The sequence below is a fragment of the Parus major genome, chromosome 7 (assembly GCF_001522545.3).
Source record: "Parus major isolate Abel chromosome 7, Parus_major1.1, whole genome shotgun sequence".
Taxonomy (NCBI): domain Eukaryota; kingdom Metazoa; phylum Chordata; class Aves; order Passeriformes; family Paridae; genus Parus; species Parus major.
In genome coordinates, this window is record NC_031776.1 from 26,287,787 (window position 1) to 26,300,039 (window position 12,253).

At 40.4% G+C, this 12,253-nt stretch overlaps 1 protein-coding gene across 31 annotated transcripts in view; it reads right to left on the reverse strand.

Annotated features, from left to right (window-relative positions):
• The window catches only part of CLASP1 (cytoplasmic linker associated protein 1), a 171,022-nt gene that overhangs the window by 84,924 nt on the left and 73,845 nt on the right, over positions 1-12,253 (reverse strand). For 28 of the 31 annotated variants that reach the window (XM_019007425.2, XM_019007427.2, XM_015634626.3 and 25 more), the window contains 6 exons: positions 5,584-5,736; positions 4,560-4,633; positions 3,826-3,918; positions 2,341-2,486; positions 1,469-1,604; positions 665-735 (listed from right to left, as the gene is read on the reverse strand). In XM_019007425.2, the coding sequence (XP_018862970.1) occupies positions 665-735; positions 1,469-1,604; positions 2,341-2,486; positions 3,826-3,918; positions 4,560-4,633; positions 5,584-5,736 (673 nt within the window). The remainder of the gene's footprint in view (positions 1-664; positions 736-1,468; positions 1,605-2,340; positions 2,487-3,825; positions 3,919-4,559; positions 4,634-5,583; positions 5,737-12,253) is intronic. The other 3 variants (XM_019007424.2, XM_033516199.1, XM_019007433.2) reach the window with 1 other exon arrangement.

Here is a 12,253-nt window from a genome sequence, read left to right on the forward strand (position 1 = left end):
GATACTCTGTACCTGTTAGTCCAGGCTTTACACAGAAACTTCACAGTTAGCCTCACATGGGGACAAACCCTTCTGACCTTAACCTCCCTTCCTCACTTCTGGAATCTTAAGGAACAAGTGTGCTGAAATGTGTTCAAGGTTTGTCACCAAATACAGCAACCACAAAGCCCTTCCTTCTAACCCTGGAAGAACCAGTTAAGGTATATGGAGGAAGCAAGAGTCTGCCAGTGAGGTAGTGGACTGAAGCATTTAAAATCTAAGTGCAGACAGGACCATTAGACCATTCAACTTCCTTTCCAGATGATGCTTTCCTATAAGACTGATTTACTGGCTCAAAGAAAACAAGTCACTGTAACAGCCAGCAGTGGGCAATAGGAACATGACTGTAAAAATGCCAAAATAATATGTTGTTATAAAAACACGTAATGACAATTAGTTAAAAAACCGTTTCTCCTTGTGGAAAAATGCCTTTTTCTCTCTGAAGTGATGCAGTTTATACGGAACAGCTGACTTTGAATTTGAACTCAAATCATGGAGAAGTGTGAGGTTCATGTTATAATAAGTGTGTTTTCAACTCTTTTCCCAAACAACAACAAATACATTCACATTTTCAGAAAGCACCTATTTACTAGTAAAAACCAGTAAATGCAAACTAAATTCTCACCTTCTAACTGCAACAGACTTGGAGGTACAATTACTGGTTATGATGGGTATTAACCGAGGGATGTGCGTGTGCTGGAAGAAAACAAGAACAGGAAGACATCTTTACACAACAATTCCACAGAATGAAAGACTATCTCCTTTAGCCACCTGAGCTCAGTGTTCAGATCCTTATTGTTGTTCAATTCTTAAAAACAGAACTGCTAGATAAAGGGAACACTAACAGATATGCACAGATTTTTAATATTAAAAATATTTTACAATTTATCAGCTAAAATACCTGTAACAGACACTTGATTTTCTTCTATAATGACACTCTCCAGTGAGTCAAGGAGCTGGAATCACTGTGGGAGGATCTAAACTGCCAGTGGTGACAACTTGACAACTTGAGAGACATGAGGCTACCTACAGCTTAGCCAATGAATCACTAGGCAGAAGTCACCACTGTGAACTAACAGTTTTGAGAAACAAAGACAGTCTGTGAAGTATTTTAGAGCATAATTAAGAGGATGAGTCTGTGTTGCAAGGATGGTCTAAAACCCTTTCAAAGAAAAATGTTTGCTCAGCTCTTAGAGGGATGGAAATATCTTGCCCTGCAAAACAAAACATTTCCCCAACTATTCTGGCAGAGCTTAACAAGCATCATCTGCACAAAGCTGCACAACATCTGAGACAGCCAAGCCCAGGCACTATCAGAAAAGTAGATTAGGCACTTAATCTTATTTTCATTGCAGCAGCACTCATATTTCATCAGAAACACTGCAGTGTTCAGAAATTATAACACTGTTCTCTTTTGATGCATACTTACTCGAATGATTAATCTAACTGCTACAACACCAGAAGTGGCCATGACTTTGGCACTATTTGGAATTAGATTAAAAATTGTTGGCATGATGGCTTCTGCCCCATGGTCAAACTTGTTTCCCAGAACTGATGACAAATGTCTGAAAAACAGAATGAAGTCATGCTGGTAAGTGAGCTGAAGATAAAACGAGTCAGACTTGTACAGAACATCTGACATAAGCACATCTGACATCTCAATCTTTGCAACTGCCACCTCCTTTCCAACTCCAAACGACAGATAACACCATGTTTCAAAAACAGTTCCTTTCCTTTCATTTCAAACTTGTGTCTTATATTCATCTGAACCCTAAGAAACAGTAAGATCAGCATAAAATAAAGTAACTAGCACAGCTAAAAATTTATTATCAAACAAATGGGATCAAGGTGATAGAATATTTTTTGTTAGTTTATATTACAACTTCTCTGAGGCTCCCTATTTTGCCTTAATATGTACACATTTTTTTAAAAAAATGTCAGAAAAGCTGCAGCACACTTTTTCTTGAGGTATTCCACATAGGATAGACCATCAGATATAAAAACTAGCTCAATCTGAACCAGAACAAAACAAACATTTTCAGCTTTATTGTTTAATGCTTCCCTACTTGTGCATGAAGGCATGGCTTGCTTGTTCATTCTGTGTATGCCACACCAGCACTGTTTATTACTCAGGAACACAGCTTGGCAGAATTACAATTACTGACCTACATGAAACAGATGCAGAAAAATCACGTTCTACCTTTAACCAGCAGCACAAGCTACATCCTAACTGTGTTTTAACCAGTGTCTGTTCCTCTTCTTCTACATCATGTTTCAAACACACATAGAAAATAAACTTACCCCAACGTGATGCAAGCCTCTCGTACGACTTGAGACCGCAGGTCTTTAGCAGATAATTTAAATGCTCCATCCAAAAGTCTTAAGTGTTGGAAGAAGTTATCATATTCTGCAGCTCCAGCCAAAAGTAAGGAACGGATCTTTTTCAACTGTTAGGAGCATAAAAGAAAACAGTGACCGTTAATGAGCAGCAAATGTAAGGACAATTATGTTCAGGACCAATACCTGAACAGGTTCCAGGTTTCTTGTGCAATTATTCATCAACATGAACTGATGAAATTGATTCTTGATGTCCAAGTAATTTTATTATTTCCTATCTTATATTCAACTCATGGTTAGTTAACAAACTAAGTACAATAAGCAAAACACCCTTGCTAACTTAGAGAAATCCAGAAGTGTTGCATACAGCTACTCAAATTATATAGTTAATAACCCAAACAATATATTTTAAACCAAAATATTTTAAACATTCCCCTTTTTTCCCCTATTTACAGCAGTTTCTAATGTTGAGGCAATCTCACAGCTGACTCTTGTGTTAAAATGGTATCTAGACTTACAGGGCATGGTTCTCACCCAGGCCTGGGTAATACTAACTTATATTCAGAATGTGTCAATTGACTTCATTAAAATACTTATCTGGCTCTAGCAGAAGTGCAACCCTGACCTCATCAAAATGGGAAATTTCCTACTAATATTACAGGGACCACCATCTCATCCTACAGACAATCCTCTGACACCTTCACAGGCCCTCCCGTGCACCAATGCATCTACACATGGCCTCGATTTCAGCTCCCTGTTATTCAGCACAGAAATAAAACTAAACAGAAGTAAGCTGAATTAGCCCAGTCTGCCTCTCAGATCTGTAACACAGGGTTTGACAGACATGGCAAAGCTGCTACACCAGTGATGAAAGTCTACTGTGTAGACAAGACCATGCATCTATTTGTATCATGAAAACACAGCTCACCTCAGTAAATAATACTCAGTCTTGACATGCATATAGCATCCAATTTTCCACTTCCACACTTCCCACAGTCATATTTATTCAAAACTTAAACGTGCACATTCTTGCTGAATTATTTTACACCTCCCTTCTGCAGGAGTATAAATAAGTTCTCTGTAAGCAAAGTAATTTTCTGCCTTATCAGGTAAGTTTTAAGATATTCTGAATATGACTTGATACTTTGATTTTAGCATCTACTAGCAAATTTCTAGCTTTGCACCTGGATTTGCTGCACAACTTCCAGTTCAATCTGATGCTGCCTCAACAGACTCTTGAATATCAAATAGCAGTTCCCTCACAATGTGGCTTAAATTCAGTTTCACAAGGAAACATTTCCCTCAAGTTTGGGGGAACATTACAGGTGCTCACCACTAAAACTACATTCCAGCCTTACTCTGAGGTTCTCCCAAGCACCCTCAGTGGGACTGAGCTCAGTGTAGAAAAAGATTCTATTACCAGAGATCCTATCTAAATTCACTACTTACCGCAGAAACTCTCTGTTCCCAGTCATGTTTATCATCTGATAGTATCTCTCTGATCTTGTTTATGGATTCCTCAAGATCCCGACTGGAATAAATCTACAAATTGAAATACAGAGTAGCACTGTAATACAAGATTTACTCCATAAAATCAAATCACTTCCCAACTACATTCTTATGGCCTTTGCTCCTCAATGCTTAAACATCATGTGCTAGCCTTAGACAAAATTGGCTTTGCATAATGCTCAGAATTTGTACCCACTGTCTGCAACCAAAAATTTAGAAATTATCAGAAGATGATTAAAGGATCATATTTTATTATTTTACTATAGCTTCCTGCAGCTACTAATGGCTGTAATAATCAAAACCTACAGAAGACCATGAGTGGACATGTGCTGTTCAGCTGTCTCAAATATAAAGCTCCAGTGAAGGAGATGGGATACTTGATGCATCTCAGCTATCCAGCTAAATCAGCAAACACATGTGGTCCAGTTGTCACACTCACAACAGCCATCCCTGAGACACAAGTCACCTTTACAGCTTTCAGTTCCCAGAGGGTTTCCCATAAACTACTGGCACACCCCACCATTTAAAATTTGTTTCCTTTCAACCTCTAACCTGCTTCCCCCTTAAAGATTTGCCAACACCACAATGAAGCACAATCTGTCAGTGATTAGCATGAGATACTATATCCACCTTCTGCTTTTTAGTACAGCATGGTTTAACAGGTAACTACTTACCTGAACTGTTGGGACATCTTCAAATGCCTTAATGAAGTCTTCTTCATCCACAGCACCTGCTCCCTCTTTGGCTGCTGACACACAAATAAAAAAGCCTTTTAAATCTTGTTATCAACAAGAGAATCAATTAAGAAACCACAAGCTATCAAGGCACTTAATCAGGAGAAAGTTCACTACCCATGCAGCCTGGGAATGCTGCAGATGTAATGAAAGCAGAGGCAGGGAAATTCAATGCCAGGCACTGGCGAGACATTCATGGCATCCTTCAACTCATAGGCACAGAGGGCACATTAGGGAAGTCATTACAGTAGTCACTCAACAGTTAGGGGGCACAGTCTGAAAGATGAAAGGGAATACTTACTTTAATTATATGGGAGACTATTTTAAAGGATTTAATCCCATCTATAATAGATGAAGGTGGAGATCTGACAGGTGCACAAACAGACGAACGTTAAGGAAGATAAATAGTCTCTGGAATACTAATCAGATTAGAGACTGTCTGATATAGGGAACTTTCTCTCTTTCCCTAGGACACATATAGAATTAGAGCTACACGTAGAATTATTGCTAACATTCAGAATGACTGCTCAGTTTTCTTTCTGCACCTTCATTACCAGCAATGCCCAAAGGTCTTAGGAGAAAGCCAGTGTATCAGCTTTAGACTGCAAGGGCTGAAGTTCGGCATGTAGCTATAAGCAGTCTCAGTTCAGACAGAGCTGGAACTACAAAGGCAAAAATCTACACACTGGAGCACCAATATGATTTACTCACAACTCACAGTTACAACCACACAGGTGCAACCTTTCACAAAATGCAGAATAAATTATGGGGATGTGGTGATTGCTTGGAGATTCATCCTACCAGACTTCGGTTGTGGCACGTGGAGAACGTAGACAGAATGACTGAATATGGAAAAATTTGTTACTGGATTCTGGGGGCCAGTTTGGAAGTGCTTGCAAGAAGCTCAATATGCACACTGTAAATACTTCACAGACACATCAATCTGTACAGGCTATTGGCTTACTTGAGGACTTGGAGCCCAGAGCTGCAGAGCCAAGTCTGCGGGTAGTGCCCATCCCAACTCTGCGTGAGTTTGCAGGGGCCTTTGAAGATGTAGAGGAGCTGGCTGAGGAAGGTCTGTTCCCATCCACGGAGTCTTCATCATCAAAAATTTTATCTGCCAAGAAACCACACTCAGCTGTAAGTCCAACGAAGTAAAGAGATGTCCCAAGGAACATGCCCATGTTATGGCAAGCATGCTACATTTTTCAGCCTGCTCTGCCAGCCCTCATCTCAGCAGTGTCCTCACGCTTAAAAATCCAGTTAGTTGTGAAATACCACCAGCTCAGTGAACCTAATCTTTCACTACTGCAGATGAAAAGAATGAACTTCGAATCTACAGCAGAAAGATGCAAGTCCCAGATAATACTTGAGGCACTGACAGTCTGCATCTCTCACATTTATGCCTCCAAGAGCTCTTTTAACATGGACTGTAGTGAAACTAAGACTACAAGCAAATGCAAGATCCAAGTGTGGAGGGGACAAGCAGCAGAGGCTGCCCTGCCCCACCTGCCAGCTTGCTTGCACCAGAGCAAGGATAAACAGCATCACCCAAGAAAGTTCACATGGCAACACCCACATTGTTGAAGAACCACAGACCATTAATCACAGAGCCATCTGGAGGTACAAATCCCCTTTAACTCTTTAAACTAACACCAGAGATTCCTTATAAGGAAATACCAAAATTTTTCTCAAATTCATAAAAACATAAATGTAAGGTGCATTAAACCTTATAGAACCTTCTGTGTACATTCAACTTTAGCCTCTACCACCAAACATGAACATAAATTAACTAAAAACTACAGCCCCTTTGAATCTCAGTCAAGGTCACTTCAATTCCCAAGGACTGCTTATACTGCAGTTTTACAGATTAGCTAATTCACTTGAAAAAACAGCCTTAAGTTAAAAGGTGACAAAGCAGTTGGGCAGCTGATATAGATGGAACATGTAATTATCAAGGCCAGAAAGCCAGCTCAGCCCCCATCAGTCAGCTTCTCCACATGAACATTTCATTTAAGATTTGAGACCTTCTTCATGTCCGTCCCTCTCCAACAGCCCAAGGTACACATCCACTCTCCACCAGATTAGCAACATTTCCTTCACAATTTTCACTTGGCAAAAAGTCAAGCAGGTGCTTTAATCCATCCCTGCTCAGGAAAGCATCAGGGAACACCTAGTAACAAATACAGGCTCCTAGCTAGACACTAATGAGTGAAATTCAATATAGGCTGGGCTTTCTGAATGTAAAATAATAACCTGGTAACAGTTAGGCATAGGCATATTCTAGGGGAGGCAAAATTGTTCTCAGCTCAACCCCTTTCAGTTTTCTCTGACCTAAGTGGCACTGGCTTATTAGCATCTGGACAAGGGAGAACTGTCATGGATCATCTAAAAACCTGCACACCCCAGTTTTGATATGCACATGATGCCATACTCCAATCACAACTCAGTACTGACACAGCAGGTACACAAAAGCATCCAAAAAGTTTTAAAAGGTGGGAAAGGACATATCTCCTCTTGATTTGGATGTTCAAGATGTCTTGGAATAGGGGAAAAGGCTAGGGGAAAAAAAAACAACTCTAAAGGAAAGGGATAAAATAATAACTGGTACTTGTACTGTTGTTCAGGAAAAAGTGAACAAGGCAAAAGTGAACACAGGAACTTTAACTTGGATAATTTCAGGTCATACAGCTTAAGAGAATATAAAACACAATTAGGATGTGGGCTGTCTGAAGGCAGGCATTGAGACCGAACTATCTCCCTATTGACACCAGTCTTGCTCTGACATATGTAATTCAAAAATAATTTGAAAAGAGCTCAGGGAACAATCATGAGAATGATTAAAGGATTAGAAAATATGTTTTTAATTCAATTAAATGAAAATTCTCTGCAAGAGATTGTTTACTCTAGCCAGATTCTAATAAGTTGCTTGATTATATTCTGTGTTAACACAGCTGCTGAAGATTTCTTAACACAGTTTTCCAATATATTGTTATATATTAACAATATATAACAATATATTGGAAAAATATATGTTAAAATATATGTTGTATATTTTCTAATAGAAAAATATACAACAAGACAACTGGCTGGAGGTTACAAACAAATTCAATTGAGTTGCCTCTTTTTTCCTCTCTTCCCCCCTGCTCCCCCCTCCATTTTTTGCAATAATCACAGGGCTGACCCTCTGTGAGGTTAGGAGGTGCATCACCCAGTGAATTCTACCACAAGCAGTTCTTAAAAAAGCAAAAATTTTTTTTTTTCCCCCCCCAAAAGACAGTCTAGTTCTAACAGAAATTATTTCAAAAACACTGGTGTGAGTTGCACCAAGGTCAGGGCAGATCAAAACAGGCTTTAAAATGTGTAATCTCTGAAGCTTCTAGGACGAGGTTTAAGTGATTCAGAAAGACCTGCACAGCCACTCAATCCAAAAACTTATAGCAAAACTTGTCCTAGTTGTACTTATTTCAAAAGCTCCTAAAATATTTAGCAACCTATTATTTGACATATGTGTACTTGCAGTCATATTAGAAACAAAAGATACTTTTACTAGTTCATAACCTCTTTCATCTGGTAATAAAATTCTCCATCAGCTGCATTTTAGGCTATCTAGGTGCAGTGTTAGTTAACTCACTTGCTCTTCTACATGCATTTTTAAAGCCTCAGCCCTCTGAAAGAAGAGGGTGTGGTTTGCTCTTTCATGTAATAAAAACTAAAAAATCCAGATATTAAAAGCATTGCATTTCTGTAGCATTTCAGCAACTAAATAGACTATCATTTATTTCTAAAACAGGCTTTTCTGAGCATCAGCAAAAATACAATACTCCACAAATCAAACCAGCTCGCCCACAGTTCTGGGGATGACTGGATTACAATCACATCTTCCTGTTTATTAAGTCTGCAAACTAAGCACTACATATTTATCAAACCAGAATATCCCTTCAATAATCCAACAGCATTTTCTCATCTGAGCAGTGCAGAATGACAGCACCACGTTCAGAACTGCACATCAAGTCTGCCAGCAGCACGTGTGCAGAACAGAAAGAGAAACAAAGAACAGAAAGGAACCTGGACACAGGAGTACAGAAAAGAACAGAAAACCAAGCTGCTATACATCATTGTTTAAAAACCCTCTTTTTTTTTGCCACCCATTGATTCCTGCTCATAATAATCATTTAAACTGGGATCGTATTTTTCAGCGTATCTGCAAATGGCAAATTCAGCATGGGTGTAACTCTCAGGACACCAGCTGAGGTGCACTGAAGCAGAATCAGTGCCCCATTCTAACATTAAATAACCATTGATGTTCTCCCATCACAAGACACCCCCAGTGCTCATTTATAAGGACCTTACAGTACTCTCTGTCTAAGACATGCCCTTATAAAAGAGGCCTTTGTCTGCTCGCCACTCTGCTGTCTCGGAGACAGAGAGAAAACAATCTGCTTTACGTTTTTCAATTCCTTTACATTATTTAAGAAGAAGAGAAAATTGCTTACAAGTACATATCCTTCTGCAAATAAGCTTCCTCAACATTCCTTCATATTTTCCATAGCGTGCCCAGATGTAAGAGTGCTTCACGGAGCGCCGCAGCTCTCAGTCCAGAACATAATCAATCTTTGCCCCTCGGATTCATTAAGCATGCTGTCTTCACACGTGGATTTAAACAGCCACGGCCTCTGTCCTCTCTCTACGGCTGCAGATCTGCACGATTTTTACCCATTTCAGCCCAGGAAACTTCGGTTCACTTCTAGGGAGGAAATTCCCTACTAGTGAGGGGAACCCAGGACAAATAATCCGGGATGAAGATGAGCTGAGTCTGCCTGGCTCGGCTGGCTTGCACTAGGAACCAGCCTGACTTTATCCCCTGGGAAGCGCTAACAGGAGCATCTCAACAGCTGTCATCATTTGTCCATGACGAATAAATTTAGTCATTATTCATTTTAAAACGTAACCCCTTCAGGTCTGGGCAAGGTGAAAAGTGAGGAGAAGAGGCTGTGCTAACTATTCAGGAACCATGGTAAACAAGGGTCAGCACTTCCCTTGCCTGCACCACCAGCCTGGGACCTTTTAAAGCAGTCTCAAATGTCCTTTCCAACAAAAAAATATGCTTTCTGCCTTTTAAAAACTTTAGGCTGTCAGATTCAAATATTTTAGTTATTTGTTTGTAAGATTTTGAGAAGACAGCTACTCTGTAGTGATGACAGACTGGGAAGAGAGCTTCCTATCATATCTGTTCCTAACAAAGATGCCCCACTATGGTCTTCAGATTCAACCATGTAAAGGATTAAACTTGTCCTGGGCCCACTGTGCCCACTCATCATCTGTTCCATTTCCAAGCATCAGAGCAACTGAAATGGGCAAAATGGGTACCTCTTGCATGGATCACCTGCATTACTCTCAGAAAAATCCCTCTTTTAGGTGCAGACGAAAGTGGATGACACTAGAGGAACCTGCCTCCCCACCATTCCTATGGCATGCTCCACCAGGAGCTGACAGGTAGCTGCTAAAGCTGACAAACATTACAGCACTTCCAAATTCCATGCTCAGCCTCTACTAGGTGGGCAAAGCCCAGCTCCCTGAAGATCTGAGTGCCCTTTCCAAGCCAAAACACACACCTGCAGAACTACTGATGCCAAAGAAAACAGGGTGTGTTCCTCTTTACTCCTTCCTGCCAGGCACAAGTCCATGAGCACTGGACCGTATTTTCGAGACAGACACCCCTTTGGTATCTCAGCTCGTGCCCTCCCCTCCAAGGCAGCATCTGGTACCCCCATCTCCAGCTGTGACTTCTGTCTCACCCTCTGCTGGGTGTCCAAGGGAGACAGCTTCAGCTGAGGTTAGATGCCTCTTCCCATTAGCACACATGAAAATTGTACATGGCTTAGCTGCAAGCCTGTCCAACTCCAACACAGGTATTGTAGAGGTCTCTCCAGGAAAATGAGTTTATCAACCCACTAAAGATAAAGGAACATGTATGTGCTCCTCAGCAGAGATAAATGTTTAAAAACAAAGGAGTCACAGCTACAAGCAGAAGTACATAGGCACAGAACATCATTAAGGTTTCCTGCTTGGCTATCTCCCAGTGTCCCAGCTGCTCTTCCCAGCCCCAGACACAGCTCCTCCTTCCTACCCTCCACACCAGGCAGTGTTTTGAGCCTTTAAAACACCACCCACTTGGGCTCAGTGACCCTGGTCAGCCACCACAATGCCACCTGCCCCCCTCTCCCCCATCACATCCACTTATCCCAGGTCGACCCAGTCACCAGCTCCATTCCCAGCCCACCCCTGCTGCTGCCTTCTGGCACTGTGTGCTGAGCCACCTCATCATCCTTCACAACTGGCTTTGGAGTCCCAAAAACCTGACTTCAGCATGAAGTGCTCCAAGGGCTGAACAATGACAAGGACATACCTATCGTCCAGTACCTTGGCTTTTTTTCTTTTATCTCGCATATATCACCCTCCTTAAACTAGAATCCACATCATTATAGGTGGGAGTTTTTCTGAATAAGCTTTCAACAATGCAAATCTAGTTGATGTATTTGTGGCCATAATATATATAATGAACAACATGGTTACCATCAGCCACAGGTGCTTAGAGAGCCAGGCCAAGATTGTCAGGCCAGGTAGGTGCAAAGTGCTTTTTGCTCTAGTAATTCTTTTTACACCACATGCTTTTGTTTAATCTCAAATGCTTTGGTTTTCCCTCCTTAGCAAGGAAAGGAGACACTCATCATCTGGCTGCTGCCTCATTCTGTCTAATCACAAGCTGATGAACCTAATAGGTCGTCAACTTGCCTATCACAAAGGAAAAGAAGAATCCTCAAGGAAGTAGGACTTGGAATTGTCTTCTGCTCCAAATACATTGTATTTACATAGTCTGTTGTTCTAATACACATACTGCTTAGACCCAAACACCTAACTACATCAATTTCAGAGTATTCATGCCTGCCATCCCCCTGTAAGCAGAATAACATTTAGGCAGTAGAAATCTTTAAAAAAGAACATTTCTGTGTGGAAATGAGGAAACCTATACTTATTAACCTATACCCATACCAGTATGATAAAATTAACTTTACCAAACTGGTATGTGGAAATTGTTATACACTTTGACATGACTGCATCCAACACCAGACTAGGCAAACACAATAACCATATGGAAAGTAAATTCCAACTTCAATCTGCAAGAATAAGCAATAGCCCTAGCAACATTCAAAATCTGCTCTGAGTGACTGGCCTGGTAAGTCAAAGAAAATTGTCCTGCAGAAGACTGATCTGAAATAATGCAACTCATGATGATGTAAGTTACTTTTCTGAAGGACATTATAATTTTCAATCCTGGAATCAGATTACTCCAATTTAAGTTGTAGCTATGATGGATGACTGTGGGGATGATTGAGAAGAGGAGCTTTAAAGACTTGAAAACAAGAGACAAATAAAAAGGATTTAATGAGTCTGTTTACTTCAAAACACAACTTTTTAAACCATAATGTTGACAAGTATTAATGCCATCACGTCAACAAGTCACAGCATGTCCCTTCTAATAGCTTCTATGATCATTAGCACAACTAAGAACACAACAAACAAAAGTTTTAAGAAACTTCTGTTCATGAAACTAACACACCTGAAAATGGAGT